Source organism: Silene latifolia, chromosome 2 (genome assembly GCF_048544455.1).
Source record: "Silene latifolia isolate original U9 population chromosome 2, ASM4854445v1, whole genome shotgun sequence".
Lineage (NCBI taxonomy): Eukaryota > Viridiplantae > Streptophyta > Magnoliopsida > Caryophyllales > Caryophyllaceae > Silene > Silene latifolia.
In genome coordinates this window covers 189048182-189070165 of record NC_133527.1, presented here as the reverse complement: position 1 = coordinate 189070165, position 21984 = coordinate 189048182, and the positions used below count along the sequence as shown (strand labels likewise).

The window sequence follows — 21984 nt, the reverse complement described above, 5'->3', positions numbered from 1 at the left end:
TAAGCAAAAATGTGAAATAAAAATTATAGCATAATATAAATCAAATCATCTAAATACTTTTTTGATTAAATTTTTATTTTCATGATTTTATAATACTAAAATTTTCGATTTAAAATATTTTATTTTACTTATTTTAACTTTTAATTGAACTCCAAACTCATACCGCTCAGAATTGAAACAAACGCATGGTATGAGTAATTAAGTTCCAACCCCATACCATCTAGGTATGATTCCTGATTCCAAACTCATACCCATCCACGAAACAAACGCCGTCTTAACCGTTTTAATCATAAGACCATAATTAATTAAGAACAGATATAACTCAAGTGATTATGACATGGTAGACCATAGTTAATTAAGAACTTTACAAATACTCAAATTGTCAATGATCACACTTGAAAATTGGGTAGAGCCGTCCAATTTCCCTCCTTTAATCCAACAAACTTCCAACTCATCAACTCTTCTTCTCCCTTCTCAGATCCCACTTCACGTCTTCATCACTTCCTCTCTTCCTTCAAATCCCAAATTAAAATCCCAATTTCTTCAATTCAATGAACACTCCAATTTTCCCTAAATTCCTACACTAACCCACCAATTTCAATCAAAAATACAATAAAAATACATCAATGGCAGCAAAATTTGGATCATTAAGACACAGTTTCATAGAAAGAAGCAAGGAAAAACTACTATCTCGTAAAGGGTACTCAGAACTAGGGTTTGCAGGTTCAGACGAGGACCTCAAACCGGAACACGAACACGAACACGACACGACCTGTTGTTGTTGTTTCCGCTGGCGAAGCGGAAATGATCAAAGTAAAAGAGGATGTTATAGATGGATCTGTGATGGGTTATTGGGATTGTGTAATGGGGTGAAAGTGTTTTTTGAGAATTTGGTTGAGATGGGAAGATCCGACCCGAGAAAAGTGTTCTTTTCAGTGAAAATGGGTGTTTGTTTAGCTTTGGTTTCTTTGCTTATTTTTCTTAGGAAGCCTTTTGAAGATATTAATCAGTATGCTGTTTGGGCTATTTTGACCGTTGTCGTTTGTTTCGAGTATAGTGTTGGTATGTTCTTTTGCTTCACTTGCTTTTTACCCCATTCCTTTAATTATTAATGTAAGACGGTCTTATCTGGTGAGACGGTCCTTTTATATTAGAATGTTGATTGTCTTGGTTTTGATGATATTTTGTTGTATTAACCGTTTTACGGAAGACCAACTGCTTGTTATTTTGTTTTGTTTGTTCGAAATTTATATCGGTAATGATAAATACAACTCAGTGGGTTGTATTTAAGAAACCAAAAGAGAAAATAAATTCTTAATATATACATTGATTGTATTGGTTAATGTGTAATTTAGTTTTTAATTCCTAAATTAATACCCAAGTTAGAAGATATTTAATGCTTAAATACAACCCATTTATTTAGCATTACCCAATTTATATTGATTATTAAAAAAGTGATCTTTTTGTTAGAATATTTTTTTTTTTTTGTTATGGATAATGTTAAGTAATGGAGTATGTGAAGTATGTTTAAAGAAAGGATTTTTATTTTTGGAGAAAGATGGAAAGTGTAAAGTTGAAGTTTTGTTGCTTAAGCCTTGGACTGTTCAACTTGCTGTTGGCCTATTGTTACTTGTCTGGTTTACAGTTAGAGTTTACAACAACAACAACATCAGAGCCCTCTAATCCCAAAATGATTTGGGGTCGGCTGACATGAATCTTCCTTTAGAACCGTACATGGGTGAACGCACACCGCAAAATGCGAAAAAAAAAACAGTTGAATTTGTTTTACCTAATTTGTTAAACAGTTAGATTACTTTGGTCGGGACAACCCCTTGCCCGTTCTGTCTAGGCTGGGGGTTATACCAGATTTCATGTCGGTTATATACCTACCGGTTTATGTGATCATGTCCGCTGTGTATGACATCATAACTGTTCTTGCTGTAGGAGCAACTCATATAAAATGTGTTATTGGTGTTTTAATGTTTTGTATTCAATGTGAGGAATTTGTGCTCGGGTAATTGAAAAATGGAGGCGTGTTTTAAAATATTTTTACCAGTGCAGGAAGAAAGGTGGAGAATATGAATTGGCTAGCAAGGTTTTAATTAAAAGATGTCGTTTTATTCATGAATTTTTGACCAATTTAGTTTTGCTGTTCATAAGATTCTTTTGACTGTGTTGGTTGCGGAATCATGTCCTTCGTTTGACTTTGGAATTGTTTGTGTTTCATAGGAGCCTCGCTTAGTAAAGGTTTTAATCGAGCTTTGGGAACACTTTCTGCTGGAGGATTGGCATTAGGAATAGCTGAACTATCAGTTCAGGCTGGAGAGCTCCAAGGACTTTTCATTGTTTCGAGTCTTTTTATTGCAGGTGAGCATTACTGTTCTAATGCTCACTCTTATGATTATCAGTTGTAGAGTCCTCTTGAAGTTTTGTTCGGTTGTTTCCATTGACAGGACCACCGTAATTTAATTTACTTATTTTTAGCGTTTTGCCCAACTTTGGTTTAATAACGAGCTACAACTTTCCAAGGGGCCAACATAAACAAATATCTTTAAGTCTGCCATGACTGTTTTTGGATAAATAAGTTCTAAGAATGCTGTCCCTATGCATTAATGTTCAGGTTTTTGTGCAACTTATGTCAAACTGTACCCGAAATTGAAAGCATATGAATATGGTTTCCGGGTATTCCTGTTGACATTTTGCATAGTGATGGTGACCGGAAGCAAAACATCCAACTTTTTCCGGACAGCATTTTTCCGCTTATTGCTTATTGCAATTGGAGCTGCTATTGCTTCGATTGTAAACCTATGCATTTACCCTATATGGGCCGGTGAGGATCTTCACAAGCTGGTTGTGAAAAATTTCAAGGGAGTTGCTACTTCGTTGGAAGGTAGGGTTCGACTTCATTTTTTTTTTCCCGCTGCTTGTCATTTTTCTTGTCGATTTTTTCCCCTGGAATTCCAAGTTTTTTTTATCTGTAGGCTGTGTCAACGGCTACTTGCAGTGCGTGGCATATGATAAAATCCCCTCCAAAATTCTTACGTACCAAGCTTACGATGATCCTACATATGGTGGTTATAGAGCAGCTCTCCAATCCACTAACCAAGAGGAATCTCTGGTATTTTGCTTTTGTGGCCCCTTGTCAATTTTTTTTTTCATCTTAATTTTTCTTACGATTTTGCTTAATAGAAATGTTCTGTGTTTTAGTTGGATTTCGCTACATGGGAGCCTCCTCATGGTCCTTACCGATCATTTAATTACCCTTGGCAATCCTATGTTAAAGTCAGTGGTGCTTTGAGACATTGTGCTTTCATGGTTATGGCAATGCATGGATGCATGCTTTCGGAAATACAGGTATTTTTTTATGCGCTTGATAATTTTTTGTGTCGTTTTCCTCTCCCTGTAAGATTGGCTGCATCTTCCAGCTTCTTTTTAACCGAGTAAGCGTAGAAGCATGTGAATTTTTAGGAAGGCTTTATCGATATTTAGTGCGTTTTTCACTGGTAACATAATTGAAATGACTTAGTTTCTTCTTCTCTGAATAGTATGGCGTTCCAATGATTTTTCAAATCATAAATTGATAACGGGAATATTGAAATTATCTGTGGTCAGGTCAATATAGGACTTTTCATTTTAACTTTAATTACTCTGTAATTCTGGCTGAGTCATACTGATGTACACATTACGCAGGCACCCGCAGATAAACGATATGTTTTTGCGAATGAACTTCGCAGGGTTGGTATAGCCGGAGCTAAAGTGCTTCGCGAGATTGGCACTAAAGTTGAGAAAATGGAGAAACTAACCCCTGGAGATATACTTGAAGAAGTTCATATTGCGGCCGAAGAGTTACAAATCAAGATAGACCAAAAGTCTTATCTTCTGGTCAATTTCGAAAGTTGGGAAGAAGGAAAACGGCCTAAAGAATTTGAAGATCCCGAGATTGTTGCTCAAATGAAGGACACTGGAGGGAGTCAACTTGTCATAAATTCACTCAGTGAAGCGGTTCTAAGTATCGACCCTGAGAATATGCATATGCAATCAACAACCGATTTCATGAACTCACGTCTAGGCTCTGTGGCAATGGGACCCAATTCTATGATGATGGGTGCTGGACCGTCAATGCAAGGGATGTTTTCCACCGACAGCATGGCAGGTAGGACTCACTGGCCTTCCCGTCTTTCTATTCTACCAGACATGACCGTAAATGAGAAGGAAGCTCAAACACTTGAGAGTGCAAGTTCCTTGTCATTAGCAACTTTTGCATCCCTTTTAGTAGAGTTTGTCGCCAGGCTCGGGAACTTGGTTGTTGCCTTTGAGGAGCTTAGCGAAAAAGCTTGTTTCAAAGAACCAAATAAACCGGGCGAAAATGATGAGGATGAGACTGGATGTTGGAAAAAGTTGATCATGTGTCTTCAGTTCAGAAGTTGAAGTCTTTTGTTCTTTCATTCATTCTAATATAGTTCAAGCTAAGTTCATGTTGAAGACTTTAGTGTATAATATACAAAGAGTTTAGTATGAGACGGTCTCAAATGTGAGACGGATGGGTTGATCTCACACGTAAAACTGTCTCATACAAGGTTTTGTGGTTATAGATATATATATATATATATATCTCACATCATATACAAATGGCACATGCCATTTTCCGGGGTCTTCCAATGTTTTGGGGAAGAAACCGGTGTTGAACTGAACCTTATTGAACAAGAAAATTTTGCTACAGAAATAAATGGGAAGTACAGATTTTGATTTGTGAAGTGTTTTATAGCAGAAATAATAGCTGAATAACATCAACTGTGAAAACAATGTCATCTCTAATACTCTTGTATGTTTGTTGTTTTAGAATATTTTTGGTTAAAATTGCGTTGTAACTTGTAAGAGACTTTTTGTATTGTATTTAGAGATGGATGTTGTAATTCAAGTAGTTTCGAAATGTGAAGGTTTATTTTTTTGGGTTCAAATGAGCGTATTATGTAGCAGGTGAGAATCGAACCCCCAACTTCATGGTTGAGATAAAAGAGTTCTTACTACTTGAGCTAACTCTTGTTTTCAAATGTGAAGGTTTATAAAGTGGTATTTTCTTCATCTAGTACACGAATCTGCATCTTTAGTAATTGTCTCACGCAAGTTTGACTTTTATTTTCTCGCATTTTACAATCAGTTATCCAAACCCGGTGCTAATACATAACTTTTGCTGCTTTTTTTTTTTTTAGATAACAAACACGAATCTGTCAAAATTTAGTGCGCACCATATAATAGCAAGGGCGTGTGAAATAACTATTCTCTTATCCGGCCTTGTGTTAAATTAGAGTCAAACTAACCTACAAATCTCAAGGGTTCCTAAACGTTTAAAATATCTCAATTACGTAATTCAATTTCAATTTTAGATTCCCAACACACCATTAATGATTCACAAATGAATATGGTCGTTGATTTTCAGACTACTTAATATATTTTCAATTATTTTTGAAAAATTAGTAACCCTTGATTTCAATTACATTCTTTTCTAAATTAATTTTAGCTACATTTCGCATCCTAAAAATCCAATCGCATAACCAAATTGAAAAGAACTCAAATCACCAAATATTTGAAACCGGGTTTCAATTCAGTTTCGGTCGACGGGCTTTGTTTTATTTTAAATTGGGTTTTTCTACGTGGTACCCTTGTATTTTTTTCAAAAATATCACCGGTACCCCTAAACTTAGTAAATACTCCGTAAAATACTCAAACTACTGAAAATCTAATTTTTAAGCAGTTAAATTTTGTAAAGAAAATATGTTTGCAATTGAGTAAATGATATCTATGCTATAAAATAAACATTTAAAATGAGCGGATTAGAGCATGTTGGGTATTTTAAGAGGTTTTCATAAAATTCCCGAATTTTTTGGTTAATTAGCGTTATTAAGCAAATTAATTAGGTAATTAGTGTTGAATTGAAACTATTTACGTTTATGGTGTCCACGTCATCACTATTTTTTTTTTCCGCAGATTTTCAACAAAGCCGCTAATCTTCTTAGCGGCTTTCCTTCTTTTTTTACTAGACATTCATTTTCCATAATCCAGTGTACTGGACTCAAAAATTGCAAAAAGAACAAGTAAAGCCGCTAAGGATTATAGCGGCTTTGTCAATATTTTAAAAAAAAAATGGAACACAAGAAACCGCTAAGAAATATAGCGGCTTTGTATGTGGATTTGGAAAAAAATAGCTTGCACAATCCAGTAGCTACTGGACTCAAGAAATGCAAAAAATACAGACAAAGCCGCTGAGGTTCTTAGCGGCTTTGTGTAATTTGCACAAAAAAAAAGCAAACCCCTAAGCCGCTGAAGTTATTAGCGGCTATGCATGTGGATTTGGAAAAAAAAACTTGCACAATCCAGTAGCTACTGGAGTTAAGAAATGCAAAAAATACAAGCAAAGCCGCTGAGATTCTTAGCGGCTTTGTGTAATTTGCACTAAGAAAAAAAAAACCCCTAAGCCGCTGAGGTTATTAGCGGCTTCACTTGCGGGTTTGAAAAAAAAGGCACTTTCACACATAGATTCACACCTACACACCTACATTCACACCTGCACAAACAAACCCCCAATGCCTAGTCCTTCACACCATCACACATACATTCACACCTGCACAAACTTTCAACATGATATACACAATGCCCAAACATACACTCCAAACACGGGATTGAAATCCGGAAATGCAATTCATGTCATTGATAACAAACTAAACCAACTAAAGTTCATACAAAATAAACCAACTAAAATTCATACAAACTAAACCAACTAAAGTTCATACAAACTAAACCAACTAAAATTCATACAAACTAAACCAACTAAAGTTCATACAAACTAAACCAACTAAAGTTCATACAAACTAACTTCATGATGGGCGGCAATTTCTTCAATTTCATCAAGTGTCTTAGTTACCTTATCCGACCATTTAAAACCACCTAACAATCTATCCCTTGTCATTTTTCTTCTATCAACGAAATATTTGTTAACTCGTGCAAAAGTGGCTTTTACAAGGGCTTGAATTAGGAGAAATCTTACCCCTTTAGAACATCATTGAAACATTCACACATATTTGTGGTATTCAAACCATATCTTTTACCACCATCATGAGCAAAACACCACTTACTTGGAGGGATGCTCTCTAACAAAGCTCTAGCATTTGCATTGATCATACCAATTTTCTCCATACCTAAGTCAAATTTTCTAATTTGGTGTTGCATAGCGGTGTCGGTGAATGCTGATTTCAAATCTGAATTTTTGAACATCGTGTTAATGTTGGATGCATGATGTCGAATACAATACCTAAGAAAAGCATATGGCTCTTCCCAACCACTCCTCACTGCATTCATTGATTTTAAGATACCCGGATGACTGTCGGACAAGACACAAAGACCTCTACGCCGTGTCACATAATGTCTTATGCAAGCCAAAAACCAACTCCAATTCTCATAGTCCTCCTTCTCAACAATGGCAAAAGCTAATGGAAAGAGTTGGTCATTTGCATCAACTCCCATTGCAATCAACATAACCCCTTGATATTTGCCATATAGATGAGTGCCATCTATGGTAATAATTGGCCTACAATGAGGGAAGCCTTTGATTGAGGGTCCAAAAGACCAAAACACTTTATCAAGTACTTGGATGTTGGGATCATTAGTTGGCTTATTGACAAAATGGACAGCGGTTTTCGGATTTGCCTCTTTTAAAGCATCTAGGTAACGAGGAAGAAAAGCATAAGACTCCTTCCAGTCTCCATAAAGTTCCGCCAATGCTCTTTGTTTAGCCACCCAAGTCTTCCAATAAGAAATCTTGAAGTTGAATTCCTTTGTTATGAATGCCCTTAACAAACTCACCTTAGCCCCCCAATCTTCTTTCACAAGATGCTTAATAGCATTGCTAATAAACTCTCCCCTTAAATTTGGATGATCAAGAGATGGTTTCCGAACCACACATGACGCTTCATGTGGACCTTTGTATGACACAATTGTGAAAACAACCATGGAAATGTTTTTTTTTTACTCGCTCTCAAATACCAACTACAAGCTAAGGGTTGTCTAGTACACTTATAAGTCACGGTGTGAGGTCTTGATTCAGTAATTTTATAAACTTGGTTTCTAAGAACATTGTAGGATGTGACAACTTGTCGCAAAATCTCTTTGCTTGCAAATTCTTGCCCAACAATAAATTCCTCTCCATTCTTAAATGGAGCCACACTTGACTTATACCAACTATTTTCATAATCAACATCTAAAGCATGAACGTTGATGAATTGGGTGTTAGTACATGGTTGAGAAACAAGGTCTATTATATCATATCATCATCATCACTCAACAACAACATTGCATCCTCCTCTTCAATCACATTTTCAATTTCATCTCCAAAAATATTAGCATCAATGGGCGCTTCATCAACATTATTAGATGACAAAGACAAAAACCAATTTGGATCCTCAACTTGACTAAGCATATTTGTGAATGACAAATTAGAGGGTTGTGTAGTAGTTTGAGTTATTTCAAGAGGCATCAACTCAAAAAACAAATCCAGCGATTCCGCTTTCGATTGACACACACTTGCCCACATAGCTTTCAAACTACGATCATTACTCAAGGATACTACTTTATAACCTCTTACACTTGGGAATTTCATTTTGATATTAATCTCATATTTTGTTTTATCTACCTCTAAAGACTCATATATTTCACTCTTGAGCTCATTAAGACTAATAGCAGTAAGAGGATTATATATCTGATGTATTACCTCCAATTCTATAGTTTCTGAGCATTATAATAAAGTTTTTGAGTTTTGTTTTAAAGTTTCTGAGTTTTAATATGAAGTTTCTGAGCTTATTCACTTAAACATTAAGTTCTAAAAAATTAGAATAAAACTCAAAAACATTACATATAAGTTTAGTTAAATTTGAGTTTTGACGGAAAAAATATTAAAATCTAACTTATAAACTTTATTATGCTAAAAAAAATACACATGCTCAAAAATAAATAAAGTTTGAGGTAATAAGCTCAAAAAAAATACATATATGCTCAAAAAACAAAAAAATTGGATGTAGTACATCCGATGTATGTTCCTTTTTCTCGACTAATAGTACTATTAACAATAACAAAGTTTTCACAACCACCCTTATAACTAATATTTTCACCATTTACCTCTACTTCACCATTCCACCAACAAGTCAATGGATAATTATTTATCTCCATTGTAAATAATCAAACTAAATACAAACTATATCAACCAAGCTACTAATTTGAACTATCAAAGTAACAAACTAAGCTAAAAACAATTATAAAACTAAGCACAAAATAATTAGTAAATTGGGGGAAGAATTACTTAAGTATGCACGAAATTAGTAAATTAGGGTTGAATTATTACCTTTAGATGAATATAGGATGAATTAGGTTGATGGAGATGAATTGATTGAAAGAAATTTGGTGGATTTTGGGTGAGAAATTGGGTTTTTCGCACAACTAGGGTTCCGGGTTTGAAGAGAGTAATTGGAGATTTTTTTGTACAATAGGATGAATGAAGATTCCCGTGTTTTTTTTTTATATAACCAGCAAAGCCGCTATACTTCTTAGCGGTTTCATGTGTTCCGTTTTTTTTTTTTTTTAAAGTTGACAAAGCCGCTATAATCCTTAACGGCTTTACCTGTTATTTTTCCAATTTTTGAGTCCAGTACACTGGATTGTGGAAAATGGATGTCCAGTAAAAAAAGAAGTAAAGCCGCTAAGAAGATTAGCGGCTTTGTAGAAAATCTGCGAGAAAAAAAAAATAGTGATGACGTGGACACCATAAACGTAAATAGTTTCAACTCAACGCTAATTACCTAATTACTTTACTTAATAACGCTAATTAACCAAAAAATTCAAAATTCCCCCTTTACCCTCAATCCAAGGCATCATTAAACCTAGAAGTTTAGACCTTAGTTATTCTTTATATATAAGGTTAAAAAGATGAAAGGAGACAATTCCAATCCTAATTATTACTTTGCAGACAATTCTTCCTTCTGATAATGGTGAAAGGGAAGAATAGGACGCCGGCCATTCAAAGGATTCGCATTCAATCGTACGTTATTCACAACCTCTACTCTTTGGTATACCGCGGTTTCAAGCGCAATTCATCTTTATGATTTTGTTTTTTTTTCTTTTTTTTTTTAAACGGCAGAACAGCTGAGGAGATGAGGCGTGGTATTCGCAGCTACAGGATCCAAACTAATGTAAAACTGAAAACTCTGCTCGAACAAACTATTCGTGACGACCCTCTTGTCCGGAAAGGTATACTTACACTTGAGTACGCAAACTTGTAGAAAACAAAGTCGAGTAGTTGTTTAATCCAATGTTAATGTAAATTTTCTAATTTTATTGTCAAGGTGCCTTTGAAGGGATTCAGGATCATATACGCGTTGTACGTCGTGTATCGAACAAATTTAAAAACAACGAAAACGATATATTTGAGAAGCTCTGCCATGGCATTACTGACACCAACAACGGTGTTAGGGAGGCAGCGTACGAGGCATTGGTGAAGGTTAAGGTAATAACAAGTTTAATTCAATTTATGCTAAACGATCGAGTCGATCAGGTACTAATTGATCAATTGTTTTGTGTTGTGTGTTTGCACATATATATAATGCAGCGTTGTGCAAACTTTGAGAATTATATTCCGACATTAATCGTCCCAAGTGTTGTGGAAGCTCTTGCACATTCTGAGATGGACATTCATTTAACTGGAAAGAAAGTTACTGATATGATTCTACGTCAAGTCCCCTCTAGCTTCTATCTTTTCGTAAGAAAGGTAAGAAATCGTCGTACTACTTCTATTTGACTTATATTGTCGGACTGTCTCACTCAAAAATTACGGTTTTCTAAGCTCGCTGGACTATGATGACATCATACTAATATAGTTTCTTTATACAACAATATTATCCTCATTTTCTTTTGTATTGTCCTAGAATAGTTGCCTTTATAAATCTTGTTAAATAAAATAGTGATAAATTAGATAATTGGAGTACTATCTATTCGAGAACAAATGAGTTAGTACCATTCGATGATACAAAAACTTCAAATTTGATAAGAGTATTATAGAAGCAAATTTAAGCATTTTTTTTAAACCAAGTGGTGTTAGTTCAGTGGTAGCCGGGTTAAAGTTTGAAGCTTGCAGAAGTGCAGAAGGGCGATGATCACTTGGCTACTACAAGTGATCTACAACCCACGGAGGGGTTGACTTACATGGTCCATGTGGTGGTGCGGGAATGCATGCAAAAAAAAATAAAAAATAAATAAAAAAAAAGCGTTTTAATATAATAGATGTGTGCATGGTTGTGCTTCTAGCAATTTGTTTAATTCTATGAGAGTAGTAATTTGTCTCCTTTTAACAGATTTTAGAAAGTTTAGAAGATATGATGAAGAAGGATGTGTATGAGCAACCGTGTTCCCAAGTACGTTTGCTACGTATATTTCAAAGTATGAATGCCTGCTTGAGTTCGATGCCTTGTATGCCTGATGTTGGTGAAACTTGTGAGATTTTCTTTGATAAAAAATCTCTGGAGGTACTGAAGAATGTTCTAGAGATTTTTCCACGTGGTTGGAATCAACAACATTCTAATATAGGGGTATGCTAACTATGAACGTTTTTTCTTTTTCTTTTCAATGATGACTCCGCTAATACTATCCCTTGAAAATAACTTATAATTAAACATCTAGTTTATTTCATCATATTTAGGATTGGAAACATTTTGACATGGACATAGAGGTGACGAGGATCTTTTTCCGATTACCAACATTGTCAGATTCTGAGAAGTTTATTTCATTCATAAGCTATGCACTGCATAAGGTAAGCGCTAATTATTTACGCACATTGGTTTTTGATTTAATTTTTTCGATTCATATCCATTTTAATTATTATTGACAGATTACGGAAAGTAATGTGGAAGAGGTTTTAGCCTTTTTCCCTCCTTATGTACCGGAGCTGCTACCAGAGCTGGAAAGTCATTCACAAGCCAATTTGATTCAGGTTAATTTGCTTACCCAACTGAAGATATTTAATAAACCACTCGAGCCTGTTTTTCCCTTGGCTCGCTCTTTAACGCTTGAGTTTTTTTTTTTTGATGACGAGGGGGTTGAGCCCTCCGGTCCCATGCATTCCCGCATCACTACATGGACCATGTAAGCCACCCCTTCGGGGGCTGCTGTAGTCGAACCTGGGACCTCTCAACTCCTGCATTTCTGCAAGCTTCAAGGTTTAACGCTTGAGTTATGTAGGCATTCACAGTGGGATTCAAGCTATCTCGTGCGGAGTCTAAATTTAAGTCAGCTTGCGTTACTGCTGTTGAAGAGATGATGCAGGGAAGTATTATTGATGATGAAGATGAAAACATTGAATTATTTGATAAGTGTGTGACAGAATGGATAGAGGAACTGTGTAAAATGCTACCACTTGTTGGCCATGAAAACAAATGCGCTTCTCAGGTATATTTTATATTTTACGAAATAAAAACAAAATATGAGTAATTCATATTCATTTGTGCTCTGAAATGTTTACATACTTTGGTGCAGGATGTCTTGCGTACTCTTTTGGAGGCGTCTACTACTATAAAGTTTAAGGGTGTAGATAAATCACTACTACTTCAGCCCTTTTGCTGCCTCTTTTCTGAATCCGATCAAGGTAAATCATTGTTCATGCTCTCTTATTGCATTTGCCTTCCGGTTTAATTTTTGTGGTAATTAAATGTACTTTTAACATTGTTTTTTTTTTTTATTATTTTATTTTATTTTATTTTATTTCAGGTCCGTATAACTGTGATAGCTTGTTTTACCGTATACCCAAAGAAATGCAAGACCAATGTTTGATGCTCCTGCAATACATTCCTGTGCTAGATGAGCATTTGTTGAAGGCCATGGCTCGCGATTGTGTGCGTAAGTATTCTAAATAGACTAATGATTTAAGTTAATTAGAGTAAAATGGAATAAATCAAGTAGTGTTAGTCCAGTGCTAGCCGGGTTAAACTTTGAAACTTGTAGAAATGCATGCAGAAGTTGAGAGGTCCTGGTTTGACTACCCGTTGGGGCGATAATCACTTTACCACTTGTAACCCCTGAAGGGGTGGCTTACATGGTCTATGTGGTGGTGCAGGAATGCATGAGCCCGGGGGCTCAACCCCCTCGTCATAAAAAAAAACATTTTAACTACTCAAGAGTTCAATAATTCCAATTATTTGCTTACCTTTTTTACTCTTTATATGGGCTATGATTTAGCTTATATGAAGATTAAGGTGTATGTATGGTTTTTAATGTTAGGGTTTTAGATTTGCAACATTCAACACTAAGTAGAAAGCTAATAATGTTGTAGGTCATAGTATGAAGTGTTTGCCGGAGATTGTGAGCGCATTAGACGTATACTACAGGAGCGGACAACACGAACAAGCTAATGGCCTATTCCTCTTCTTTTCTCTCTTGGTGTCCGAAAATGAAGGTGATGTAGTATGGCTTCTTGAAAACCACTTACACTTGGTTGTTATAGTTGTTGTTAACTAAGTAAAATCAATGTTTTAATTGATTGATTTGCAGATTATTAAGGTAATTCAATTACCGCGCTTCTGGACAAATCAGATACCAAATATATGGATATTATTCTTCCAAAACTAAGATACGACGCAGCAGAATTATCACGATTTGTAAGTTGAATGTTTCTACAACGTAACGTACGCTATTTGGATTACTAGAGTATGTATGAATGTTTTTTTGAAAACCTTTTTCATTACAGATTTCGGCTTCTAATAATCATCGTACCCAATATGTTCTGCTAAGACTTGTTGCTGTACTTGACACACAACTGGAGAAAAGTTCTTCTGAATTTGTTGCCAACCTCAGCAATTTCGCCTTCGACTACATGATCCAGGTCATGCATGTAAGTCTGCTTTCTACCTATTTTTTTATGTGAACAAATGAGAGCTCACTACAAAAAATGTTCCATAGCGACGGCGCAAATACCGATATATATAGAATTTCGCAAATATAGAATTTGCGACGGACTTGCGACGTAATTTGACTGTCGCAAATAATCGTCGCAAAATAAAATCCTGCAACGGAATTTCCGTAGCAAATTAAATCCTGCGACGGACAAAGACGTTGCAAGCTTCCGTCATAAAATGTTAACCTGCGACGGAATTTCCGTCGCAATGCACTGTACATGGGGCCAAACACCCTGTTGTCAGGTAAAACCTAAGGTCAATATATGCGACGGAATTTCAGTCACAAGTTACTGTTCATAGAAGCCACGTGGCTGTCAAGGTCAAACCAAAAGTCAACACTTGCGACGGAAAATCCGTCGCAAGGCAAAATGTTCCGGGGGTTTACAGCCTTTCCAGCTCCCCCAAAAAGCTTCGAAATCAATTACGTACGGTTCCTGTAAACACAGAAAATTCTAGCATTCGACAAATTCAAAACTCGTTCAAGACGAGATTTCCAAACAACGTTTTCTCATTGATATAAGCCATTGAGTCATTTAGTAATGTTCTAACAACCCATTTACGATCAAAGGGTCGCTTGGAAATGATTTCTTGATTTCTGGTGTGTCGATTAAGTAGAGATTCTATTGTGTTTGTGCAGCTTGGTGAAAATCAGATTGATGCTCGGAACCATTGTTTGTCGCCGTGTGTCACTCTTCTGAGGTGGAATACAAAGTTTTTAGGTCTCATTTTGGATGAGATTATCAAATATGTGGAAGCTCAATGTAACCATGAATGCCTAGATAAAATTATCGCAGTTACAGAGCTAGTTGCATTAATACTTGAAAAAGGCTTACCTCGAGTAATTCTTACTTTGAAAGATAAATTTGATACCATCAAGTCTTCCTTAATCTCGTTTAAGGTACATACTCCCTTCATTTATATAAACATATTTGAACTATTTTATCATTTCAATTCCATCTACTCTCTATGTCCAGTTAATGTATTATACAACTGGTTGTATATACAACTTATTCAATGTTGTTGAGCTTTGTTACAAACTTGTCGAGCTTTATTAACAAAATTTTCGAGCTGTGGTACAAAGTTATTGAGCTTAACAGAATAATTATTAAACTCAATAACTTCGTAAAATAGCTCAACAATTTTGTGTAAGAGCTCAACAACTTTGAGGCGGTTGTACAATGCTATTATACAACTGGTTGTAGGATAGTATTTGTGCTCTATGTCCCGGTCATCTATTTATCTATTTAATTTTGGGTGTCTAAGTCAATTGTTTACGGTTCTATTTTAAGAATGTCTTTGATGGGCAGTTTGATCCTAATACTCAATTTAGTTCAGTTGTTATCTAATAATTGACCCTCTTCTCTTTCCTTGTTCTTGATGCCAAAATCATAGGTAAATAAATGACCGGACTCGAAGAGTATGTTTTTGTTTTGTGGACTATTTGACGTACATTTTTTCATTGTGTTGTTTTGGTGCAGTATCATGTTGATGAGAATTTTGAAAGGGTAGCTGTAAAGAGTTACCACAAGTTATGTGTAGCTCTTCAACAATTGATGATGACATATTGACATGACCGATGTTAAGATTTTCGTACAAGGATACTCGTGTTCTAAGAAAAACCTAATCGTATCAAGTTAGAGTTATGTCCAAATTCCCTCTAGCACTTTGAGCGACATTATGTACATTAATACTCGATATTTTTAGCTTCACTGGCAATCGTGAGTTTTGATGTGTTGATGAAACTTATCTTGAGGGCGATACTCATGTGCTTATAATCGAAAAGTTAGTGTAACCATAATTATCTCAAAAGGAAAGACGAGTATAACATAGTTTAAACCTCTTTTTTAATTACTGTATTACACGTGACAACTTTTAAAATTTATGTTTAAACCTCATTTTATTTCTAAATTCAAAGTTTAAACCTCATTTTTAATTACAGTTAAGGATTTTTGTTTCTAAATTCAAAGTCCAAATAATTCAAACATAAATATTTTGTTTCATATTTTAATTATTATTTTTTTAAAATTTTTAATATATTTGTGGTTAAAGTTACACAACTTTGCCTCCTAATGAGTCAAATGAAAATATTTTTGTGAAACAAAGAGAGTACATGTATGGTAGTTCATTACTTGCATCTGGGTTTCTACATGAAAGAAGCTCTTCTTATTGCCAACTGATTTAGGATTGAACCTTATTTTTTTTTGGTATAAAGAAGCGGGACTAACCCAAAAAAACAAGCCGACACAAAGGAAAAATAGGAAACAAAACACGCACTACTACTCTAAACTAACAACAACTAGAAACATCAAAAGGGACAACTCGAGGCCAAGCAACGCCTCCCATATCTTGTTGAGTTAAGCGTAACAATTGGTTCGGCACGTTTGAGAGATCAAACTTGACTAGCTGCTGAGTTTAGGATTGAACCTTGTTTTAAAGTGTAAACCTGGCAAATGGGTCATCCGGTTTAGTTTTGGACAAGGTTCATCGGTTCTATTTAAATCAACTTACCTTAATTTCAATTTCAGTTCAATTTCGATCGGGTTCATTTCTGTTAACCGCTTTAATCGGTTTATGCTATTTCGAATCGAATATAGTTCGGGTCGGGTCAATTTCAGTGTAACACGGTAACACCCCCATATACCAAGTTGCATTACCAAGACCACCTAATCCATGTAAGTACTGCCATCTCGGTACCTTAGGCAATGTATATCAAATTGACCATAAAAGAACATACTTAAATAAATGAGTTTAAGTGATTACATAACCAAAATATCGAAACTGTAAAATGAAATACATCTGTTCCAAAATATCAAACCAACTAAAAAGAAATATAAGTTCAAGACACAGCGGAAGACTCTAGTGACACGTGTTGACTACATCTCAGCTATCCCTCGCGCAATCAATCTCATACCTGCTCACCATCGCGCAATCCATCTCATACATGCTCAATCACTGCCCACCATCCCTGAATGGATTATCACAGTTTTTAAAACAATTAACGGGGTCAGTTACGGATTACACAATACAAGATAAGCAATATAACAATATACAAATCACCCAACTTCGTCACATCTCCACACACCTGACTACACACTATAGTGTGTAGTCCTGCCAGAATATCCATTGCAACAGATATTCCACACCGCCAGTGGGGGACCGCAGCCGTTCTCACTAAATCCCCGCTCATCAACTCCAAGCGAAAACTCAAGTTCTTTAATGTGCACATTGTAACACCCCCATACTCCAAGTGCCTTACCAGGACCACTCAGGTATGAAGATATTACCATCTCGGTTACCCGAGGCAATGATAATCAAATAAACAATAAATAAACTACGTTTAAATAGAAGTACTTAGTGAAAGGTTACAATCTCGAAACCAAAACCAAAAGTACAAATACATGTTCTCAAACCGATCATTTCTTCGTTCTAATCGAAATGTAAAGAAACTACTAAGCTACAAATGAAGACTTCTATCATCATATCGTGGCAATCCCAAATATCCCGATGCTCATCTCTCATACTCGCTCAATATCTGCTCACCATCCCCGAATGGATCACCGCAGTTTACAAAACAACAAACCAGGGTCAAGACTAATCACACAACTCAATATATATCAACAACAAGATAAACAGATGACTTAACACATACACAACCACACCAATTCCAACAATCTCAATCACCGATCGTCCACTGGACTGATCCCCCCAGCTGGGGACCGCACCGTACCCACCAAATCCCCGCTCCTCATAATGAGCGATAACCCCGTCCATTAATGTGCACATTCCCTTCCGTGGCGGGTTCCACGAAAGGCGAAACTAGGGCGTGAAGCCACTCCCGCAAGTGACCCCACTCACCCGAGGACACGCCTCGAGGACCATAGACAACAATCACAATCACAATCACAACTCACACAATACAATTACTATATCAAACAATCAATCTCAACACATCAACAATCATCCCATTATGGTACTAATACCGAGTAGGAAATCCTACCCGGAAAGCACACTATCGACGGTCTCTACAAACCGTATCAAAAAGCTTCCTCTACGAAACCTCCTCCTATCATACAACATACAAATGCTACCAAATCACATACTACTCAAAAACCCCCAAATCCCTATATTAGGGTTTAACCAAATCAAAGGAAAGACAACAAAAAGGGTACATAGATCTTACCCTCGACGCAAGGATCTCAACGGTATATCAAACGATGAAAACCGACCTTCCAAACTCCGGGATTTGCTAACAATGCGATTAAGATGATGAACGTACTTGCTTTTCTCTCTTTAACAGTAAATTAGGTTTTGCAAAAGTGTTTAGTATAAAGACGACGAAGGTTATATATCTTAATCGCATAATTAACAAAACCCGATAAAAACTCCCCGTAAACCGGCTACTCGATCGAGTACTCAAGGTACTCGATCGAGTACCCCCTTACTCGATCGAGTATCCTAGTTACTCGATCGAGTACCCAACAGGTCAGAAACTATTTTAAAACGCAACTTACCCTTACTCGACAGAGTAAGGCCTACTCGATAGAGTACCCGAAGACTCATAAATACGGAGTATTACACACATACTCCTTGTGACGGGAACCACAAGGGGCGAATCAAGGAAGTGAAGTCACTCCAACAAGTGACTCCACTCAGCCGAGGACGCGCCTCGCGAACCACGGACAAACAACATTCAACCAACTACACAACAATTACCAATACGATAAAGATCAACAACAGTAAACAACCAACAACAATCCACCATCAAACACAATGTAATCAATAACCGAGTACTGAGTAGGGAAACCCTGCGTGGAAAAAACAATCACTAAGACCGTCACAATCAGCTATTCAAAACCGCTCTTCTACGAAATCACCTCCTATAATCACACAATCATATCATTACTATCTAACAATCACAATACTCCCAAAATCCCCCAAAATACCCAATTAGGGTTTCAACCAAAGACAACGAAACGACATAAAAATTGTACAAGGATGTTACCCACAATACGACGGTCTCAACGGCGTAAAGAACACAACGATCCAACGACTCTAGCCCTTAGGATTTGGTAGCAATGCGAAAGAGAAAGTAACGTAACTTGTTTAAGTTTTGTGAAGTTTAGAAAAAGGTAAAAGTGAAAAAGAAACTGACGAAAGATGTTTATATATCTTTCTCGCATTGCTAAAAAAATCCGACAAACTAACCCGTAAAACCGACTTACTCGATCGAGTAAGTCAGTTACTCGATCGAGTGCTCCCTACTCGATCGAGTGACACCTACTCGATCGAGTACCCATCAGCAGTCCACTGTTCTACACGCACAAACTCACTTACTTGACAGAGTAAGCCTTACTCGATAGAGTACCCAGCGGTATAGAAAACCGTAGTATTATATTCAGTTCAGTTGAGATTCAGGTCATAATTTTCTTAAGTTGACGGTAAAAATAAAATAAAATTTAAATATACCTTATACTTTTCAATTTGGATGTAATAAGTCATAATATCATTGATAGATACAGAATTAATGAAAAATACCTAAAACATGAGTGTATTTATGAGAAAATAAATAGTTTTAATTCGGGTCAATCAGTTCAATTCTTATTGGTTAAGATATATTCAGATTTCAGGTATCATTCGATTATTATTGATTTCGTTTCGATTCGGATTGAATCGGATTACGGGTACTATTCAAGCTAACTCCATATCTAGTGTTCGATATGTTAGCAATTCAGATGTTTTCGATCGGTTTTTTGAGTTCAGTTTTATTTTGCCAGGTATATTTGAAACCAACTCTAGGTAGTGGGCAAGCCCATGTTGTGATTTCACAATCATAAAATGATCCATAGGGTATGGGCCGAGTTAGTTCGAAATAAATGCTCCAGCTCAAAGGAAACACATACTGCATTATGCGGTGTAAACAATGTAATACCCGCCATGTTAGGGACCTGTTGACTGACCTTAGACACATGTTAGACCTCTTGGAACCTTTCATACAAATGGACTTGGAACTTAGTGACCTTTGGGAGTTGGGAACTCGATCTAGTGTAAGCTACTCTGTAACACCCCCATCTACCAATGAGCCTTAACAAGACCTTCCTTAGCAGATAAGGGCGTTACCATCTCGGTTGCCCGAGGACAGTAATAATCAAATATCGATAATAGAACGATTATAATATATTACAAGTGATTTAAACCAAACGAAAGATACAAAAGATACAACTCGTGATAACTTCTAACTAGGTGAAACTATCTCTGTCAAGACTCACGATAGACTCGTCCTTCCAAGCACCCAGCTAAGCTCCATACATCAACCTGTTAAGACTGATTGTTCACCATAGTGGATCACGGTAGACACAACACAAAGACAACACAACCAAAACCACACAAGGTCAGAAACTGAGGTAACAAGTATAAAAAAAAAACACAACTCAATTACAGCAATACATACACACTTCCTCCTCCAACTAACCACACACCTCTGACTGCCCGAAGATCCAGTCCTGCCAGTAGGGGACCGCAGTCGTTCCCACCTAAGCCTCGCTCATTTATCCGAGCGATAACTCATGTTCCTTAATGTGCACATCCATTCTGTGGCGGATTCCACAAAAGGCGAATCAAGGGCGTGAAGCCACTCCCGCAAGTGACTCCACTCAGCCTAGGATGCACCTCGAGAACCACAGACAAACAATCACAACCAGTTGAACAATCAACACTCACCAACTCCTATTCCAGAACAATGTTAATCAACCAATCATCAACAGAGATACTAAACCAACTATACAACAACAATAGACACTCTAGACAACCAACAGCACTAAGTAGGCGAACCTACCTTTAGCAAACCGCATCGATTCCGCGCCCGATGACAAGATAACAATCAACCATCAAAACCGCCTATAACAACCATCATAACCATCTATTACTAACACCACAACCATAACTGAAATCAAAGGAGACGATGATGATGATGACAACATACCTATACAAAGCAATCCGACGTTAAGACCGCTACCCGACTCAAGAATCCTATCCCTATAGTGTAACAACTCTAAAAGGCCTCAATGAGAGGAACTATGGCGGAGGAGAAGTGGAATGATGACATTTAGGTTCAAGCAGAAAGGAGAAAGGATTTGGGTTTCACGACTATACGATTTATAATTCCCCGCTGAAACCCCGTTACTCGATCGAGTTCCAAAGCTACTCGATCGAGTAGCCTCAGCTAGATCGAGTAACACGCACTCAAAGACTCACATCGTCACAAGTCATCACTCGTAAGGTTTCCGAAGATCAAGGTAGGCGTCTAAGGTCAGTCAACGTCGGTCAATGGGTCCCTAAAAGGACGGGCATTACAACTCGATCGAGTAGTCTTGTGACTCGATCGAGTAAAAGCCACTCGATCGAGCCAAACAAGATATTATATACCAAGTCTTTTGTAACGCTTTTGCAATAAAATATTGTAAAGCCGTATTACAAAGACTTTAATGCCCTTATTATGAAAAGTGATATTGGTGGAAGTTGTTTAAGTAAAATATTATTTGGTTTACCGTAATACTTGTGTGAAACGGTTTTATATAATAACTATTGAATATTATATCAACAATCATTTCAAAATTTGTTCCTTTCACATTACACGTTAGGTTAAGCCACTCAATCGTAAACCTGACCCTAACCAATTCAACTCACATTTTCGGGGCAAGACTTGTAAATCTTAACTCATAACCTGAAACGATTATAAGTTTATAACCCTTACTTTATGATCTGTTAGTTTAAAGGTAATAACCTGACCCGATGGGTCAATCTTTAAAACATGTTACTAGCTTTTGAACCCGTGCCCGCACGGGTTGTCTTCGAAAATCGCATTTTAAAATTTAATAAATTATTTTAATATAATTGTTTTCATTTTATTTTATGAAAAGACTTGCTATTTGCTACGCATATTAGCAAATCCTGCACACTTTTTTCGACTTTACCCCTCTCGTTTGTTATACACAAATGATCAAAT

General features: G+C 36.5%; 3 protein-coding genes across 3 annotated transcripts in view; 2 read left to right on the top strand and 1 right to left on the bottom strand.

Annotated features, from left to right (window-relative positions):
- The first annotated feature begins 324 nt into the window (after positions 1 to 324).
- Positions 325 to 4754, top strand: LOC141643942 (aluminum-activated malate transporter 4-like). The gene is made up of 6 exons (XM_074453346.1): positions 325 to 1062; positions 2230 to 2367; positions 2621 to 2890; positions 2982 to 3118; positions 3208 to 3354; positions 3691 to 4754. Exons 1-6 carry the CDS (start codon positions 627 to 629, stop codon positions 4426 to 4428), a joined length of 1866 nt encoding a protein of 621 aa, XP_074309447.1. The 5' UTR covers positions 325 to 626; the 3' UTR covers positions 4429 to 4754.
- A 2284-nt stretch (positions 4755 to 7038) lies between these two features.
- On the bottom strand, positions 7039 to 8004 carry LOC141641809 (uncharacterized). The gene has a single exon (XM_074450456.1). It carries the CDS (start codon positions 8002 to 8004, stop codon positions 7039 to 7041), a length of 966 nt encoding a protein of 321 aa, XP_074306557.1.
- Positions 8005 to 9975: 1971 nt separating this feature from the next.
- The window catches only part of LOC141631854 (uncharacterized), a 109586-nt gene continuing 97577 nt past the window's right edge, over positions 9976 to 21984 (top strand). Inside the window, exons 1-15 of the mRNA XM_074444477.1 lie at positions 9976 to 10081; positions 10181 to 10290; positions 10386 to 10546; positions 10649 to 10807; positions 11391 to 11624; positions 11735 to 11845; positions 11924 to 12025; positions 12274 to 12480; positions 12568 to 12676; positions 12799 to 12927; positions 13361 to 13483; positions 13579 to 13685; positions 13775 to 13918; positions 14620 to 14880; positions 15461 to 15661. Of these exons, the coding sequence (XP_074300578.1) occupies positions 10029 to 10081; positions 10181 to 10290; positions 10386 to 10546; positions 10649 to 10807; positions 11391 to 11624; positions 11735 to 11845; positions 11924 to 12025; positions 12274 to 12480; positions 12568 to 12676; positions 12799 to 12927; positions 13361 to 13483; positions 13579 to 13586 (1506 nt within the window). The 5' untranslated portion in view covers positions 9976 to 10028 and the 3' untranslated portion in view covers positions 13587 to 13685; positions 13775 to 13918; positions 14620 to 14880; positions 15461 to 15661. The remainder of the gene's footprint in view (positions 10082 to 10180; positions 10291 to 10385; positions 10547 to 10648; positions 10808 to 11390; positions 11625 to 11734; positions 11846 to 11923; positions 12026 to 12273; positions 12481 to 12567; positions 12677 to 12798; positions 12928 to 13360; positions 13484 to 13578; positions 13686 to 13774; positions 13919 to 14619; positions 14881 to 15460; positions 15662 to 21984) is intronic.